The 19,775-nt window shown below is 52.3% G+C and overlaps 1 protein-coding gene across 1 annotated transcript in view; it reads left to right on the plus strand.

Annotated features, from left to right (window-relative positions):
• The first annotated feature begins 14,588 nt into the window (after positions 1-14,588).
• The window catches only part of LOC140428522 (CDK5 and ABL1 enzyme substrate 2-like), a 42,479-nt gene continuing 37,292 nt past the window's right edge, over positions 14,589-19,775 (plus strand). The window contains exon 1 of the mRNA XM_072515080.1: positions 14,589-15,161. Within this exon, the coding sequence (XP_072371181.1) occupies positions 14,644-15,161 (518 nt within the window). The 5' untranslated portion in view covers positions 14,589-14,643. The remainder of the gene's footprint in view (positions 15,162-19,775) is intronic.

Below are 19,775 nucleotides of genomic sequence, written 5' to 3' on the forward strand. Positions count from 1 at the left end.
TTGTGTTGAGTATCAACTTGTTGAGATTTTTAGTCCAGACTGGAATTAAAAGGTCAAAATGCCTCAGAAACTCTTTTGGATGATGTCAGTCATGAGATAAAGCAGGTCAAAAATGTTGTATAAAACTGAACTCTTATATTGAACAAATTCAAAAACAGCTTAAACTGCAATTATCACTCTTACTGAAGCAACTGTCTTTTGCAATGCTTTCTGTTATGGCCCCTCAATAGTTAAGCAGAATTGCAAATGGTATAAATGGCTAAATTGTTTCTATTTGCACTCCGATAGAAATGTCTTTGCATCGCATTTTGCTGAGATTCTAATTTGGGGATTTGTTCTTCCCCTTCCTTTTGCTCTGCTGCATCTCTTTCAGGATCATTTTGAAGAACGGGCATCTGAATTAAATCTAGCGCAAAGTTGCTCATTTCTTATTATTTCTTAGGTAGCCTGCCTGTCGACCCACACGTCACGACGACCAAGCTGTGCAATGCTCAGTGGGAAGATTTTTGCAATACGTGTAAATTAAAATAAAAGATGTGAAAAATGTTACTGAATAAAATTGTTTTAGTACAAATACAAGGACAACATGATAGCTTGAGGATCTGCAGCCTTTATTTAGCGTTCTGTACCGCCGAGAGCCAGCTTGTAGGCTTGATGTTCTGATTTCTCCTCACACGATTCCCGATCTGAGTCACAGACTGCGATTTAGTGGATGCGCTAGCCGTGGGTGCAAATCCCGCAATGCTCATTAAATCTCACCAGATCCGAAAACGGGATTTGCACCGGGGAGATTTCAGTACGGGATCGTGCCCGCTCCCTTCCATTGACACGATCGGGTTCACACACAGGAAGGGCGTATGCCGAATTAGCATGTGTTAGCATTGTTATGGGTCCGGGTTCACAGAACCCCAAAGTGTTTCATGGAGTTCAACCGACCCACAACTTTTAATAGATTGTGGTGTGGGAAGCACACGGCTTACTCTCCAGGTGTGATACAGAAATTATGGACAAATGGTTTTTAAAACAAAACAATGTTTATTCTATGAACTCAATTTAACCTTTTTAAAAACAAACATTGAATATCTTAACACCCATTACTTCAAAGATAACCCCAAAAGACTGCAACACTAAATAATCCTTGTAACTGTTCCTTTAAACATCCAAAAGACTTCAACCTTCAAAAACAGACATGAGGTTACATTCAATATATTTATAGTCTTTGGATTTGCAGACATCAACAGACCAGCTCTGTTTTCTTCCTGCAGCTCTCAGCAAAACACACAGACACTCCCAGCTTTCTCCTCAAACTGAAACCAAGAGCAGAAGTGAGGTCAGCTCCCCCCAACCTCTGACATCACTTCAGTAATATGATCAGCTCCATTTCTTAAAGGTACATTGCTAAAACATCCATTTCTTAAAGGTACTCTCACATGACAGCATACATTATAATCTCATTAGCGGGCTTGATTGGTGCTATTTCTGCCCGCAATGTATCTTCCCACCCAGTCAGCGTATTGTCACGCCGATGTGAATCACTGCTGGTTTTCAAAAATGATGACCACTCCGGGGGTTCATAGCTAAGTATAGCCCCTGGGTAGTGAGGGACACGCCACCTGACATGCTAGCATTATCCCCTGGCACTGCCAAACTGCCCCCCTCTGGGGGGCCCCATTGGGGGATTCCCCTTATGTGTGCTGGAGAGGGTAGTGTGTTAATTCCTTTGCAGAGGGCAGGGAGTTCCCCAATGCCAGATCCCTTAGGAGGGTGTTACCCTGATGTCTTTGAGGGTGCATATGGTGGTTGGCCTGATGCTCGGGGAGGGGCTTCCATGTCTGTGGGGGAAAAAAGCGGGGGGGGGGGGGGGGGGGTTTATTTCCTGCTAAGTTTTACCCAAGTTTGCTTGTATCTGGGATGGTGGATGGTGCGGGTAATAGCTGTGATGCACCCACCATGTCCTCCTTCGAGGTGCAGTCAAGGGTAGCCGGGGGTGCACTGCTTGTTGATGGGCCAGGCTCTTTGGTTGATGTTTCTGCAAGGCAAGGGGCATGGTTTTAATACATGGCTTGGTTAAGGGTTTGGACAACAAATACCTTACTTGAGACTGGTCATCTGGATGGCACAGTGGTTAGCACTGCTGCTTCACAGTGCCAGGGACCTGGGTTTGATTCCAGCCTTGAGTCACTGTCTGTGTGGAGTTTGCACTTTCTCCCCGTGTGTGCGTGGGTTTCCTCCCACAGTGCAAAGATGTGCAGGTTAGATGGATCGGCAATGCTAAATTGCCTCTTAGTGTCTAAAGTTAGGTGGGATTACATGGATGGGGAGTGATGCAGACTCGATGGGCCGAATGGCCTCCTTCTGCACTGTAGAGATGCTGTGATCTGGATGAAGATTCGTCCATCCATCCATCCATCCATCCATGATGAATTGCCCTTAGTGACCAAAAAGGTTAGGAGGGGTTATTGGGTTACAGGGATAGGGTGGAAGTGAGGGCTTAAGTGGGTCAGTGCAGAGTTGATGGGCCAAATGGCCTCCTTCTGCACTGTATGTTCTATGTTTATGTTCTATCTCTCAATCTCTCTCAGGGGCACAAAAAGGGATATTATTAGACACACGCCTAGCGGGTCAGAGGTCAATGACAACTAGCATGTGTGGAGCTGGGAGGTCAGGTGCTGGGAACCTGCGAAGCGGTGGCATGTGGGTTGAAGATGATATTCCGGGGGTTGACAGAAGGGTTGAATTCCAAGGTAAGTCAGGGTGCTTACCCTGCGGGGCATGCCCAGACACAGTGGACTTCAGCGAGGCACTGCAGAGCGTGGCCCTGTCAGAGGGGCATCGCGAGGGCATCTACATCATGGTGCAGACCCAGTTCATTTAAAGCAGTAAGTAATAAAATGACAGATGCTGGAAATCAGAAGAGAAACAGGAAATGCTGGAAATATTCAACAGGTCTGTCAACAATTGCAGGCGGAAAACATATAGTTAAAGCTTAGGGTGTAAACACCTTGCCAAAAATGAAGGGACTACACCCAATGCTGACCAAAGATAATCCAAAGATGATGCCCAACTTGAATGTTTTTGACATTTTCTGCCTTTTCTTTTTCCTTCTGATCAGCTTTCGCCCTCTATAAACCTGCGCACATCCAAACCTTACTGTTATGTTCTGTGTTGTAGCTGTGGTAAAGATGCACACAGAACATCTAGTTCTTTGCCTAGTAAGATAGTTTATTAACAAAATGAACATGTGGAAAGATAACTAACAAATTATAATACAAACGGTAACGAATAATCAATTCTCCTGGAGCTACTTCTAATGCGACTGCCCTCTAGTACGACTGACTACCAACTGCCTGATCTGTGGAGTCACATGGTGGATCACTGTCCCCCACCTGCGGTCGGAGGTCATACATCCAACTATATACATTACTATGCATATGCATATCACCACAGGGCTAAATTGCTGGCTTTGAAAGCAGGCCAGCAGCACGGTTCAATTCCTGTAACAGCCTCCCCGAACAGGCGCCAGAATGTGGCGACTAGGGGCTTTTCACAGTAACTTCATTGAAGCCTACTTGTGACAATAAGCGATTTTCATTTCATATATCCTAAATCACACAAAGTCCCATTTACCCAACTGCCCTGCACTTACTGTCCTCTAGTGGTTTGTGATCCAGCAATGCATCAATTTTTCATTTCAAATTCCTGCCTGGCCTCACCGTTCCCTATCTCTTTAAATTCCTCCAGCCCCACGACTGGCCGCGAAATCTGTGCTTGACCTTTTGCTGTCCCAGATTTTAATTCCCCTGCTATTTGCAGCCTCGTGTCCAACTGTCAAGGCCCTAAGGTCCGGGATTCCCTCCCTAAAACTCTGTGCATTATGGCCTCTCTCTCTCCTCCTTTAAGACACCCTACCTGTTTGACCAAACGTTTGGTCACCTCAGTCCTAATAACTCCTTGTGTGGCTCATTGTTTACTTTGTTTGATAACTATTATAACCCTGAATGAGGCCAAGGGATCTGCAACCTCAGAGCCCTTAGGGCCTCACCTGAGTACAATCGACCTAGATAAGGGGGGGGGGGGGGGGGGGCGGAGCTATCCCCTTAAACCAGGGCATCTGGGGATATAAATACCCTGTCCCAAGTGTGGGCCGGGCACAGGAGACCCTTTGAGGAGTAGGAGGTGTCATATAATAGATAATAAATTTGAGTTTCTTAGTCATTGCTTCCGAGTGGTCAGTTGCCTGGGACTTTGCAATAACCTTGCTGTGAAGTCCATCGGGACGTTTTGCTATGTTAAATGTGGTATGTAAATATAAAGTTGTTGTTCTAAGTAGCGAGTTGTTTGAGGTGCCAAGCTGCCCCATCACCACGTTATACAAATTGCACCAAGCATGTCCACAGCTTTACATATCTTTCGTCCTAGCTGGGGTGCAGAGCGCTGCCCTTCATGCTCGAATGGCATATCAACTGTTCTGGTCTCTGATTCCCATAAGTTCAAAATAATCACACTATTTTGAAGCTCTCCATTTGGCTAGTGGACTGCAGTGCAGCAGGAAATGTGGCATCCTGGATGCTGTATGTCGCATAACAATTAGAAGAACAAATAACATTACCGCACAGGAACAGGCCCTTCGACCCACCAAGCCTGCACCGATCCAACTGTACGCAACTGTAACATGCCCTGCCAACTCTTGTACTCAATGCCCTGGCCGATGAAGACAAGCATGCCATATGCCTTCTTTTTTTTTTAACAAACATTTTATTGAGGTATTTTTTTGGCATTGTAACAGCAGCAATATAAACAATGTACATAAAAATATAAACATAGTGCAAATATCACCTCCCTCTCCAACAGGTCCCACCATTAATTAACCCCCTAATCTATGCTAACCTAACCCCCCCCACTTCTGCTGACGAGTAATTCTCTACGAAGAAGTCGATGAATGGTTGGCACCTCCGGGCGAACCCTAACAGTGACCCTCTCATGGCGAACTTAATTTTCTCCAGGCAGAGAAACCCAGCCATGTCCGATAGCCAGGTCTCTGACTTCGGGGCCTTGAGTCCCTCCATGCTAGTAATATCCGCCTCCGGGCTACCAGGGAAGCAAAAGCCAGAACGTCTGCCTCTTTCTCCTCCTGGATTCCTGGATCCTGCGACACCCCGAAAATCGCCACCTCTGGACTCAATGCCACCCCTGTATTTAATACCTTGGACATGATGCCAGCAAACCCCTGCCAAAATCTCCTCAGCTTTGGATATGCCCAGAACATGTGGACATGGTTCGCTGGTCCTCCCACACATTTTGCGCACCTATCTTCCACCCCAAAGAATCTGCTCATCCGGGCCACTGTCATGTGAGCCCGATGCTGAATCAGGCTGAGTCTGGCACAAGTTGCGGTCGTGTTGACTCTACTCAACGCGTCTGCCCAAAGGCCCTCCTCTATCTCTCCCCCCAGCTCCTCCTCCCACTTTCGCTTCAGCTTCTCGGTCTGCATCTCCTCTGATCCCATAAGTTCCTAAAAAGTGTCAGAAACGCTCCCCTCACCAATCCATCCTCTGGAAACTACCCTGTCCTGAATCCCCATTAGCGGCAGGAGTGGGAAGGTCGGTACCTGTCTACGTAGATAGTCCCGCACCTGCAGATATCAAAATTCATTTCCCCCTGCCAATGCAAACTTCTCCTCCAGTGCCCTCATACTTGGAAAGCTCCCCTCTATAAACAAGTCCCCCATCCTCTCAATCCCCGCTCTCCGCCATATTACCATGCCTTCTTGACCACCTTATCCACCTGCATTGCCACTTTCATGGAACTATGGACCTAAACGCTCAGATCCCTCTGTATGTCAATGCTCCAAAGGGTTCTGCCATTTATTTATAAATTTAGAGTACCCAATTATTTTTTTTTCCAATTAAGCGGCAATTTAGCGTGGCCAATCCACCTACCCTACACATCTTTTGGCAGTGGGAGTGAAACCCACGCAGACACAGGGAGAATGTGCAAACTCCACATGGATAGTAACCCGGGGGCCAGGATCATACTCGGGTACTCAGTGCCGTGAGGCAGCAGTGCTAACCACTGCGCCAGCGTGATGCCCTTGGGTCCTGCCACTTACTGTAAAATTCACACCTGAATTTGATTTTCCAAAATGCATCACCTCACATTTGTCAGATTGAACTCCACCTGCCATTTCTCTGCCCAACTCTCCAATCTATCTATATTCTGCTGTATTCTCTGACAGTCCCCATCACCATCTGCAACTTCACCTTAGTGTCATTGGAAAACTTGCTAATCAGACCATCTACATTTTCTTCCAGATCATTTATATTTATTGCAAACAACAGTGGTCCCAGCACGGAACACCACCGCGGCAGATCTCCATTCTGAAAAGCTCCCTTCCACTGCTGCTCTCTGGGCGTGATTCCTCAGAAAGATTTTTAAAAGTGGTAGTGAGCGGGAACTCCGTGAGCTTCCCGACACTCGGCCCAGTGAGGCTGGCAAATCTTTTCAACGTTAATTTTTTTTTAAAATTTAGATTACCCAATTATTCTTTCCAATGAAGGGGCAATTTAGCGCGGCCAATCAACCGACTCTGCACATGTTTGGGTTGTGGGGGCGAAACCCACGCAGACACGGGGAGAATGTACAAACTCCACACGGACAGTGACCCAGAGCCGGGATCGGACCTGGGACCTCAGCGTCGTGAGGCAGCTGTGCTAATCACTCGGCCACCGTGCTGCCCTTATTCAACGTTAATTGGTCCACTTAACGAGGCCTCACGGGCCTCTCACCGCAAATGAAGACTCACCAGCCAATTTGCTGACACCGCGCGCACCAGCCCCCCGCTAACAACGTCGAGCAGCACTTAAGCAGCACTTGCTCAGCCAATCCCAGCCAGCTCGTAACAATGGCGCCCAGGAGACTGGCCCCAAGATTCAGCGATGCAGATCTGGCCAGGCTTCTAGGTGCAGTGGAGGCCAGGGGGGATGGCCTGTCCCCTCAAGGGTCCTAGAGGGTCAGTCACAGGGCAGCCAGTGCTGCCTGGGGGCGGCGGCGGCTGTGAGCGTCGGGAGTGTGACCAGGAGGACTGGCCTCCAGTGACGGAAAAAGGTCAACCATTTACACAGAGCAGCGAGGGTGAGTAGACAGCAACGCATCCCCATCCCCCCGCCCTGAGACCTTTCCGCCCACACAGGAGCATCCACTCCCTCGACTCTCCATGCAACTCCCAAACCTCCCTCCACTCCCTCTCCCTTCAACCCCCCCCCCCAATGCTTTCTTCATAGCTCCCCCCCCCCCACCCCCCCCCCCCCCCCCCCGCCCAGGAGATCACCTTGGAGGGGAGTTCCGAGGAAGACATGGTCAAGGCGTCACAGCTGTCATCCCACCCTCCACCTGTGCAGATTCCCTATTGACAATAACCTTCAGCCACACAGGCAGAGACCTCGGCAGCCGGTGAAGGTTATGGATGGTCAGTGGGGTAGGGGCAAGGGTTGCCCCTGGAACAAGTACACATGATCCAGGGTTTGGCATGCTGGTGCCACATGCGGTTGCCCTCCAGTTTCCCACCCCCCCCCCCCCCCCCCCCAGCACCTCACCCCATCCTCCCATGGTGGCCCACCCCTGCGGAGGGTGCCCCACCCCAAGCCAAGAGTCCCCCACCTCCCGCCAAGCACTGGGGTGACAAGCCCAGTGCCCCCGAGCTCTACCTGTGAGTAAAGATGGCTACTCATCTCCTCAGCTCCCCACAGAAGCCCTTCTGCCAGGTTCACGTGTTCAAAAGGAGAATTAATCGGCACCAGCATGACCACCTCTGGGGAGGCCGCTGAAAATGATGTAGGCCATTGGATAAAGGGTGGCTCTCATTAATTGTATGGAAATAGGACTTAAGTGTTGATAATTGGTTTCTCGCTACGCTACAGTGAAATCCCATTTTCACCTAGGGGAGCGGGCGGGTTGCATCGCAAACTGTTTGGCGCCTGCTGTGGTTCTCGTTTTCGGCCTCTCCTGCTATTCACCGGTCTCGTTTTGCTCGAGTAAGAGCGCAACGAGGCTGGAGAATCATGCCCTCTGTCTCCTGTTGCAAAGCCAGTTTGCCATCCATCTAGCTAGCACACCCCAAATCCCATGCGACTTTACCTTTTGTACCAGTCTGCCACGAGGGACCTCGTCAAACACGTTACTAAAGTCCATGTAGACGACATCCACATCCTTTCCCTCATTGGGCTGGTTTAGCTCAGTGGGCTAGAAAGCCGGTTTGTGATGCAGAACAAGGCCAGCAGCGCGGGTTCAATTCCTGTCCTACCTGAACAGGTGCCGGAATGTGGTGACTAGGGGCTTTTCACAGTAACTTCATACTTGTGACAATAAAAGATTGTTATTATTAATTTTGTTCATTTCAATTAATTCGTTCTCAACTCTTTATGAATAATATAACACCAACCTTCCCTGTCCCAGTTCACAGATGAAGAAATACCTCTTGGGCGAGGCAGTGGAGGGACTGTTGGAGGGAACAATACCCCAGCAGAATAAAAATGTTTGCCCTTTTCTGATGTACGGATCAATGGCTGCATTTTGTGTAATCCTGCATGGGGAGACAGTGGCATAGTAATAATGTCACTGTACTAGTAATCCGGGGACGCAGGTTCAAATCCCACAACAGCATCTGTTTGAATTTAAATTGAATGACTAAATCTGGAACATTGAGGTGACCTCAGTAATGGTGACCATGACAGCCATCATCAATTGTTGTAAAACTGGTCACTAATGTTCTTTTGGGATGGAAATCTGCTGCCTTTACGTGGTCTGGCTACTTGTGACTCCAGACCCAAAGCAATGTGGTTGACTCTTAACTGCCGCCTGTAATGGCCGAGCAAGCCAGCCAGTTCAAGGGCAAATGTAGACGGGCAACAAATGCTGGTTTTGCCATCGATGCCCACACGCCAAGAAAGAATACAAAAGGGGTCACAGGGCTTGTCATTGACTGTCTATCTGATGTGAAATCTAGCAAACGAGGCAATGGACTATCCTCTGGTAATCTGCTGAATCAGGCTTATCTACCAAACTGCAAAGCTGGCATTATTCCAAACCATTATTCTTACTTCAAAAACTGCAGTCCACTGCTAACTGACAAGAGCTGTGTTCTGCTGCGGGCAATACTGAAGCCTGTGAAGGTAATGTGATGAAAAATGATCTAACAATAAATGCAACAGATGTTCAGAAACATTAAAACAACAAAAGGAGGTGGGAAACAATGTCCAAGTTCAATAAAATATTGATATTTTCATTCCATATGTTCAACAAAAGATCTAAAGTACTAAAACAAACTGCGGATGCTAGAGATCCAATTAAATGGCACTCCATCCACCAGCTTAAACATTTATTCCCTCCACCACTGGCACACCATGGCATCAGTGTGGATCATCTACAAGATACACTGCAACAATGCTCACTCCACAGCACATTTCAAACCCTTAACCTCTACTGCCTAGAAGGACCAGACCAGGGAGTGCATGGGAACACTATTGTCTGCAAGTGCCTCCCCAATTCACACACCATCCTGACTTGGAAATATCCCTGCTGTGTCATTGTTGCAGGGTCAACCCTTTCATTTTCACTGGCTCAAAATCATGGAATCCCAAGTTAACAGCATTGTGGGAGCACATTCATACCACTGAGTTGACAAGAGGTCACAGCTCACTTACACCACAACGCAAATATAATTCGTACGGTGATGTTTGCAAACTGCAAATAATGAAAACTGCTGCTTCGGAAAGATGGATGCGCAAAAGATCTTGGATAAGAAGCCAATTAGGAAGCGTGAAAATAAAAGAAGTTGGTATTTAATGGAATGCATTGATGAATGAAAATGGTTGGAGGACAGAAAGTTAAGGCTATCTTTTTCTTTTTTGTTACGGTTTAATTGGTTGAAAATTTTTGTTGAAAAACTTTGAATAACCATATTTTTTTAAAAAAGAAAGTTAAGGCTGGGAATAAACAGAAATTCCTTGGTAACGATGTGCTCCATGGACCTGTGGTGGGACCTCCTCGGTTTTATAAATAATGAGGATAGAGGCACAGACTGAATTATATAAAATTTGGAATCATAGTAAATTTGGAGATATTTAATTCCGCTGAAGTTCAGACTGTTTTGAGGACTCGTTTCTTAGTCTCAGCGTCAATTTTGAAATTGCTTGGCAATCAATGGAAAATAAAACTGATTTGCGCTGCAGAGTTTAGGCAGCTCAGTTGCCGGAAGCTCACCTGCTGCGTTGGAGCATTATGGAAACACACTGACAATCCAAGTTTTAATCAAGGTAGGCACTACAAAAGTAGTCTCAGAGGCACATATGATACCTGCATAGTTGGCTGCACTGTTTGAGACAGCTTCACGAGCCTACACTCTGGAAGGCTATAGTTACATTCTCTTTCTTTTTAAATGTATTTTATTACCAACATGTATCAAAACAGGTTACACCACATAAACACCCCAGGAAAAATACTTCCCAGCAATCAACTATACAGTCTGCACAAATTTTCCCCCTTTTTCACCCTCGCCCCCCTCCCCCCTCCCCCTCCTGCGACGAACAACTCCTCAAATACGGTCACAAACATCCCCCACCTTTTCGCAAACCCCTCTGCAGAGCCGCTTAACTCATATTTTATCTTCTCCAACCATTGCAAGTCATACAGGTCACCCAACCAACCCTCCAGTGGCGATGCTGCAATCAGAGAGGCGAAGGCCACGACATCGGCCTTCCCCCACTCCAGGAGCTCCGACTTCTCTGAAACCCCAAATATCGCCACCAAAGGGTCCACCTCCTCCTCCAGTATCCTAGCTAAGACCGCGAACACTCCCGCCCAGAATCTTCCTAATTTTTCACAACCCCAAAACATGTGCGTGTGATTCGCTGGTCCCCGCCCACACGTCTCACACTCATCTGCTATCCCCTGAAAGAACCCACTCATTCTTGCCCGAGTCATATGCACCCTGTGCACTACCTTAAACTGTATCAGGCTCATCCTTGCACAGGTGGTGGTCCCGTTTACCCTACGCCGTGCCTCACTCCATACTCCCCATTTGATCTCCCCTCCCAACTCCCTATGAGCTACATTCTCACACAATCAGATCCATCACTATTTCAACTCCATGGGCTGGCTGTTAAACATTTTCTTGTTAAATTTTAATGGAATCTTGGTCAGTTACATATGCAGGAGGAGTAGCATATCTAACGCTAGTCCTTGAGAGTTAAACATCCATTATTCAGTCCTCTTCATTTTCTGTCCTTTAACTAACTCCTTAACCAAGCTCTCGCATTCCCTTTCACACCACCTGCCTCAATTTTATGATGTGGAGATGCCGGTGTTGGACTGGGGTGAGCACACTCCCCCACCATCTGGCCTGCGAAATCCTACCAACTGTCCGGGTTTGATACAATTCACACCTCTTTAACCTGAGGTTACCCCATCTCTGGACCTGTAAAGATTTAATCACCTGCTGATGCTCGCATTCCAAGCATTGTCTGGCATCTTTGAATCTGTCTATATATATGTTTCTGGAACATACCTCTTCATTCACCAGAGGAAGAAGCAGCGCTCTAAAAGCTAGTGATATCGAAACAAGCCTGTTCAATTTTATGAAGAAGCCAAAACATTTTATTAAATGCCTTTTAAAACTCTAGGCATTTCAGCATGTGCTGCATTTCCTTTGTCAGTGCACTCTGTTGTCAGCTTAAAAAGCTCTGCTAAAAAGGTCAGCTGTGGTTAGATGCGGCTAAATTAAGGGCAGCACGGTGGTGCAGTGGTTACCACTGGTGCCTCACGGGCACCGAGGTCCCAGGTTCAATCCCAGCTCTGGGTCACTGTCTGTGCGGAGTCTGAACATTCTCCCCGTGTCTGCGTGGGTTTCCTCCGGGTGCACCGGTTTCTTCCCACAAGTCCAAAGATGTGCAGGTTAGGTGGATTGGCCATGATAAATTGCCCTTAGTGTCCAAAAAGGTGAGGTGGGGTTACAGGGATAGGGTGAAGGTGTGGGGCTTAAGTGGGGTGCTCTTTCCAAGGGCCAGTGCAGAGGTGATGGGCCGAATGGCTTCCTTCTACACTGTAAATTCTAAGTTCAGATTTGGTGAGCAGTTGACATTTGATGAATAACACTACCTTTCCTCATTGGTGTAGAAATGCCGGCGTTGGACTGGGGTGGGCACAGTCAGACGTCTTACAACACCAGGTTAAAGTCAAACAGGTTTGTTTCAAACACTAGCTTTCGGAGCACTGCTCCTTCCTCAGGTGAATGAAGATGTAGGTTCCAGAAACATACATATAGACAAAGTCAAAGTTGCAAGACAATGCTTTGAATGCGAGCATTTGCAGGTAATTAAGTCTTTACAGATCCAGATTTAGGGACAACCCCAGGTTAAAGAGGTGTGAATTGTCTCAAGCCAGGACAGTTGGTAGGATTTCGCAAGCCCAGGCCAGATGGTGGGGGATGAATGTAATGCGACATGAATCCAAGGTCCTGGTTGAGGCCGTACTCATGTATGGTATAAGTTTCTGCTCGGCGATTTTGCGTTGTCGCATGTCCTGAAGGCCGCCTTGGAGAACACTTGCCCGGAGATCAGAGGCTGAATGCCTTTGACTGCTGAAGTGTTCCCCGACTGGAAGGGAACATTCCTGCCTGGCGATTGTTGCGCGATGTCCGTTCATCCATTGTCGCAGCATCTGCATGGTCTCGCCAATGTATCACGCTTCGGGACATCCTTTCCAGCAGCGTATGAGGTAGACAATGTTAGCCGAGTCGCACGAGTATGTACCACGTACCTGGTGGGTGGTGTTCTCACGTGTACCCATGTCGATGATCTGGCACGTCTTGCAGAGATCACAATGGCAGGGTTGTGTGGTGTCATGGTCGCTGTTCTGAAGGCTGGGTAGTTTGCTGCAAACAATAGTTTGTTTGAGGTTGCGCGGTTGTTTGAAGGCAAGTAGTGGGGGTGTGGGAATGACCTTGGCAAGATGTTCATCTTCATTGGTGATGTGTTGAAGGCTGCGAAGAAGATGTCATAGTTTCTCCGCTCCGGGGAAGTACTGGACGACGAAGGGCACTCTGTCGGTTGTGTCTCATGTTTGTCTTCTGAGGAGGTTGGTGCGGTTTTTTGCTGTTGCGCATTGGAACTGTCAATCGATGAGTCAAGCGCCATATCCCGTTCGTACGAGGGCATCTTTCAGCATCTGTAGATGTCTGTTACGCTCCTCCTCGTCTGAGCAGATCCTGTGTATACGGAGGGCTTGTCCATAGGGGATGGCTTCTTTAATATGTTTAGGGTGGAAGCCGGAGAAATGGAGCATTGTGAGGTTATCCGTGGGCTTGTGGTAAAGAAAAGTGCTGAGGTGATCGTCCTTGATGGAGATGTGTGTGTCTAAGAATGCAACCGATTTTGGAGAGTAGTCCATGGTGAGTCTAATGGTGGGATGGAACTTATTGATATTATTGTGTAGTCGTTTCAGTTTCTTCGCCATGGGTCCAAAGGAAAAAAATGTTATCGATGAACATCTTCAGGCACAAGTTTGAACAAGACCTCCTCACCGCACAGGACCTTCAACCGGTGTTATACACCAGATACATCAATGACATTTATGCAGCCTCTAATCTCCGGGTAAGCGTTCTCCAAGGCGACCTTCAGGACGCGCAACAACACAAAATCGCCGAGCAGAAACTTATAGCCAAGTTCCGCACACATGAGTACAGCCTCAACCGGGACCTTGGATTCATGTCGCAATACATTCATTCCCCACCATCTGGCCTGGGCTTGCGAAATCCTACCAACTGTCCTGGCTTGAGACAATTCACACCTCTTTAACCTGGGGTTACCCCTATCTCTGGATCTGTAAAGACTTAATTACCTGCAAATGCTCGCATTCAAAGCATTGTCTGGCATCTTTGACTTTGTCTATACATATGTTTCTGGAACCTACCTCTTCATTCACCTGAGGAAGCTAGTGATTCGAAACAAACCTGTTGGACTTTAACCTGGCGTTGTAAGACTACTTTCCTCATTGGGGCATGGGCAACGTCCCATTGGCGGAGTATCAGGGCAGCACAGTGGTGCAGTGGGTTAGCACTGCAGCCTCACAGCGCTGAGGTCCCAGGTTCGATCCCGGTTCTGGGTCACTGTCCGTGTGGAGTTTGCATATTCTCCCCGTGTTTGCGTGGGTTTCGCCCCCACAACCCAAAAGATGTGCAAGCTAGGTGGATTGGCCACGCTAAATTGCCCCTCAATTGGAAAAAAAATATGAATTGGGTACTCTAAATGTATGTTTTTTTAATTGGTGGAGTATCCAGGGGCGTCACAGACGAATGGGCGTGCCCGAGTGAGATCTGGACCAATGGGGCGGTGAGCGCGGCGCGGCTGAAGGGGGCGTGGCGCCGGGCTCCGCGGCGGCCCAATGGCCAGCAGGTCTAGGCCCCGCCCCTCGGCACAAGCCCCGCCCTAGGAGGTCGCATCCCCGTCCTAGGAGGTCCTATCCCCGCCCCTTGGCGGCTGAAGCTCCGCCCTGGGAAGTCCTATCCCCGCCCCTTGGCGTCTCAGGTCCCGCCCCCCCGGAGTCCCATGCCCCTCCCCGAGCCGCTGCCGCCGCCGCTCTTTATTCCGGATAATGGCGGCTGCGACGTGCGGCGGTTCGCTTCGCTTTACGAGTGTGAAACACGGCGTCGGTGGCGGCCCCAAGGAGCAGCAGCCGCCCAGGAAACGCGCCGACTCGCGGCGCCGACAGGCCGCCCTCAGCTTCCTCAGTAACATCTCGCTAGACGGCCGCCGGCCGCTGGAGGTCAGCAATGGCTACCGGCCCGAGGTGGAGGTGCCCGTCGTGTCGGCGGCCTCGGCCAGCAGCCGGAGCGGCCCGGTCGGCCTCGGCTGCATCAGCTGCATCTCCGGGGTGCCGAGCGCCGCGGTCATCACCCAAACCCCCCGGCTCGGGCCTCCGGTGGGCACCGCCTATGTGGGACCTGCCATCGCGTTGCCGAGGGAGCCGAGTGCCAGCCTGGGAGCCGAGACTCTCTGCGAGGGGGCCGCCGCTCAGCAAGGGGCTTCGGGGCCCGGAACACCTCTGCCCAAGAGCGGCCTGGGGCCAGCACAGACCGCCGGGCTCCTCGGCCTGGAGCCCCAGAAGCAGAGGTGGGTGGCCGGGAGCTGCTCTCAATATCCGCTGTCAACGGACACAGGCAGGCACACAGACACACACACACACACACACACACACTGACTGGGGGAGAGTCAGTCACACACTGACCCGGAGAGACAGAGTCACACACTGACTGGGGGAGACACAGTCACACACTGACCCGGAGAGACAGAGTCACACACTGACTGGGGGAGACACAGTCACACACTGACCCGGAGAGACACAGTCACACACTGACTGGGGGAGACAGTCACACACTGACCCGGAGAGACACAGTCACACACTGACTGGGGGAGACACAGTCACACACTGACTGGGGGAGACACAGTCACACACTGACTGGGGGAGACACAGTCACACACTGACCCAGAGAGACAGAGTCACACACTGACTGGGGGAGACACAGTCACACACTGACCCGGAGAGACAGAGTCACACACTGACTTGGGGAGACACAGTCACACACTGACTGGGGGAGACAGTCACACACTGACCCGGAGAGACAGAGTCACACACTGACCCGGAGAGACAGAGTCACACACTGACCCGGAGAGACAGAGTCACACACTGACCCGGAGAGACAGAGTCACACACTGACCCGGAGAGACAGAGTCACACACTGACCCGGAGAGACAGAGTCACACACTGACCCGGAGAGACAGAGTCACACACTGACCCGGAGAGACAGGGGGGAGACGCAGTCACACACTGACAAGGGGGGGGACAGTCACACACTGACCCGGAGAGACAGAGTCACACACTGACCCGGAGAGACAGAGTCACACACTGACCCGGAGAGACAGGGGGGAGACACAGTCACACACTGACTGGGGGAGACACAGTCACACACTGACTGGGGGAGACACAGTCACACACTGACCGGGGGAGACACAGTCACACACTGACCGGGGGAGACACAGTCACACACTGACCGGGGGGGGTACACGATCACACACTGACCGGGGGAGACAGTCACACACTGACCCGGAGAGACAGGGGGGAGACACAGTCACACACTGACAGGGGGGGACATGGTCACACACTGACCGGGGGAGACAGTCACACACTGACCCGGAGAGACAGGGGGGAGACACAGTCACACACTGACAGGGGGGGACATGGTCACACACTGACTGGGGGAGACAGTCACACACTGACTTGGGGGGGACACGGTCACACACTGACCGGGAGAGACAGTCACACACTGACCCAGAGAGACAGAGTCACATACTGACCGGGGGAGACAGTCACACACTGACCCGGAGAGACAGAGTCACACACTGACCCAAGGAGAGACAGTCACACACTGACCCGGAGAGACAGAGTCACACACTGACCCAAGGAGAGACAGGGGGGGAGTCACAGTCACACACTGACTGGCAGGGGGGGGGTGGGGGGCACGGTCACACACTGACCCGGAGAGACACAGTCACACACTGACCCGGAGAGACACAGTCACACACTGACGCAAGGAGAGACAGGGGGGAGACACAGTCACACACTGACTGGGGGGGGACACGGTCACACACTGACCGGGGGAGACAGTCACACACTGACCCGGAGAGACAGAGTCACACACTGACCCGGAGAGACAGAATCACACACTGACCCACGGCGAGACAGAGTCACACACTGACCCACGGAGAGACAGAGTCACACACTGACCCAAGGAGAGACAGGGGGGAGACACAGTCACACACTGACTAGGGGGGGTGGGGCACGGTCACACACTGACCCGGAGAGACACAGTCACACACTGACCCGGAGAGACACAGTCACACACTGACGCAAGGAGAGACAGGGGGGAGACACAGTCACACACTGACTGGGGGGGGACACGGTCACACACTGACCGGGGGAGACAGTCACACACTGACCCGGAGAGACAGAGTCACACACTGACCCGGAGAGACAGAATCACACACTGACCCACGGCGAGACAGAGTCACACACTGACCCACGGAGAGACAGAGTCACACACTGACCCAAGGAGAGACAGGGGGGAGACACAGTCACACACTGACTAGGGGGGGTGGGGCACGGTCACACACTGACCTGGAGAGACAGTCGCACACTGACCCGGAGAGACAGAGTCACACACTGACCCAAGGAGAGACAGGGGGGAGACACAGTCACACACTGACTGGGGGGGGTGGGGCACGGTCACACACTGACCCGGAGAGACAGTCACACACTGACCCGGAGAGACAGTCACACACTGACCCGGAGAGACACAGTCACACACTGACCCGAGGAGAGACAGGGGGGAGACACAGTCACACACTGACTGGGGGGGACACGGTCACACACTGACCCGGAGAGAGAGTCACACACTGACCCGGAGAGACACAGTCACACACTGACGCAAGGAGAGACAGGGGGGAGACACAGTCACACACTGACTGGGGGGGGGACACGGTCACATACTGACCGGGGACCCAGAGAGACAGAGTCACACACTGACCCACGGAGAGACAGAGTCACACACTGACCCAAGGAGAGACAGGGGGGAGACACAGTCACACACTGACTGGGGGGGGTGGGGCACGGTCACACACTGACCCGGAGAGACACAGTCACACACTGACCCGAGGAGAGACAGGGGGGAGACACAGTCACACACTGACTGGGGGGGACACGGTCACACACTGACCCGGAGAGAGAGAGTCACACACTGACCCGGAGAGACAGAGTCACACACTGACCCAAGGAGAGACAGGGGGGAGACACAGTCACACACTGACTGGGGGGACACGGTCACACACTGACCCAGAGAGACAGTCACACACTGACCCGGAGAGACAGAGTCACACACTGACCCAAGGAGAGACAGGGGGGAGACACAGTCACACACTGACTGGGGGGGACACGGTCACACACTGACCCGGAGAGACAGTCACACACTGACCCGGAGAGACAGTCACACACTGACCCAGGGAGAGACAGAGGGGGGGAGGCGCAGTCACACACTGACTGGGGGGGACACAGTCACACACTGACCCGGAGAGACAGAGTCACACACTGACCCAGGGAGAGACAGGGGGGGGGGGGGAGAGACACGGTCGCGCACTGACAGGGGGGAGACACAGTCGCACACTGACCGGGGGAGACACAGTCGCACACTGACCGGGGGAGACACAGTCGCACACTGACCGGGAGAGACACAGTCGCACACAGACCGGGGGAGACACGGTCACACGCTGACTGGGGGAGAGACGGTCACGCACTGACTGGGGGAGACACAGTCACACACTGACCAGGGGAGAGATGGTTACGCACTGACGGGGGGAGAGATGGTCACGCACTGACCGGGGGAGAGACAGGGGGGAGACACAGTCACACACTGACCAGGGAAGACACAGTCACACACTGACCGGGGGAGAGACGGTCATGCAATGACCAGGGGAGACACGGTCACACAGTGACCGGGGGAGACACGGTCACGCGCACTGACAGAGGGAGACACGGTCACGCGCGCTGACGGGGAGACACGGTCACGCGCGCTGACCGGGGTAGACACGGTCACGCGCGCTGACCGGGGGAGACAGGGTCACGCGCGCTGACCGGGGGAGACGGTCACGCCGCTGTCCGGGGGAGACAGGGTCACGCGCGCTGACCGGGGGAGACAGTGTCACGCGCGCTGACCGGGGGAGACAGGGTCACGCGCGCTGCCCGCGGGAGACAGGGTCACGCGCGCTGACCGGGGGAGACAGTGTCACGCGCGCTGTCCGGGGGAGACAGGGTCACGCGCGCTGTCCGGGGGAGACAGGGTCACGCGCGCTGTCCGGGGGAGACAGGGTCACGCGCGCTGACCAGGGGAGACAGGGTCACGCACGCTGACCGGGGAGACAGGGTCACGCGCGCTGACCGGGGGAGACAGGGTCACGCGCGCTGACCGGGGGAGACAGCGTCACGCGCGCTGACCGGGGGAGACAGCGTCACGCGCGCTGACCGGGGGAGACAGGGTCACGCGTGCTGACCAGGGGCGAAACGGTCACGCGCGCTGACCGGGGGAGACACGGTCACGCGCGCTGACCGGGGGAGACACGGTCACGCGCACTGACCGGGGGAGACACGGTCACGCGCACTGACCGGGGGAGACGGACGGTCACGCGCACTGACCGGGGGAGACGGACGGTCACGCGCACTGACCGGGAGAGTCGGACGGGCACACTGACCGGGAGAGAGTCGGACGGGCACACTGACCGGGAGAGAGTCGGACGGGCACACTCACCGGGAGAGAGTCGGACGGGCACACTGACCGGGAGAGAGTCGGACGGGCACACTGACCGGGAGAGAGTCGGACGGGCACACTGACCGGGAGAGTCGGACGGGCACACTGACCGGGAGAGAGTCGGACGGGCACACTGACCGGGAGAGAGTCGGACGGGCACACTGACCGGGAGAGAGTCGGACGGGCACACTGACCGGGAGAGTCGGACGGGCACACTGACCGGGAGAGAGTCGGACGGGCACACTGACCGGGAGAGAGTCGGACGGGCACACTGACCGGGAGAGAGTCGGACGGGCACTCTGATCGCAAGAGTCCCGGACGGGCACACTGACCGGGAGAGAGTCGGACGGGCACACTGACCGGGAGAGAGTCG

Source organism: Scyliorhinus torazame, chromosome 8 (genome assembly GCF_047496885.1).
Source record: "Scyliorhinus torazame isolate Kashiwa2021f chromosome 8, sScyTor2.1, whole genome shotgun sequence".
NCBI lineage: Eukaryota > Metazoa > Chordata > Chondrichthyes > Carcharhiniformes > Scyliorhinidae > Scyliorhinus > Scyliorhinus torazame.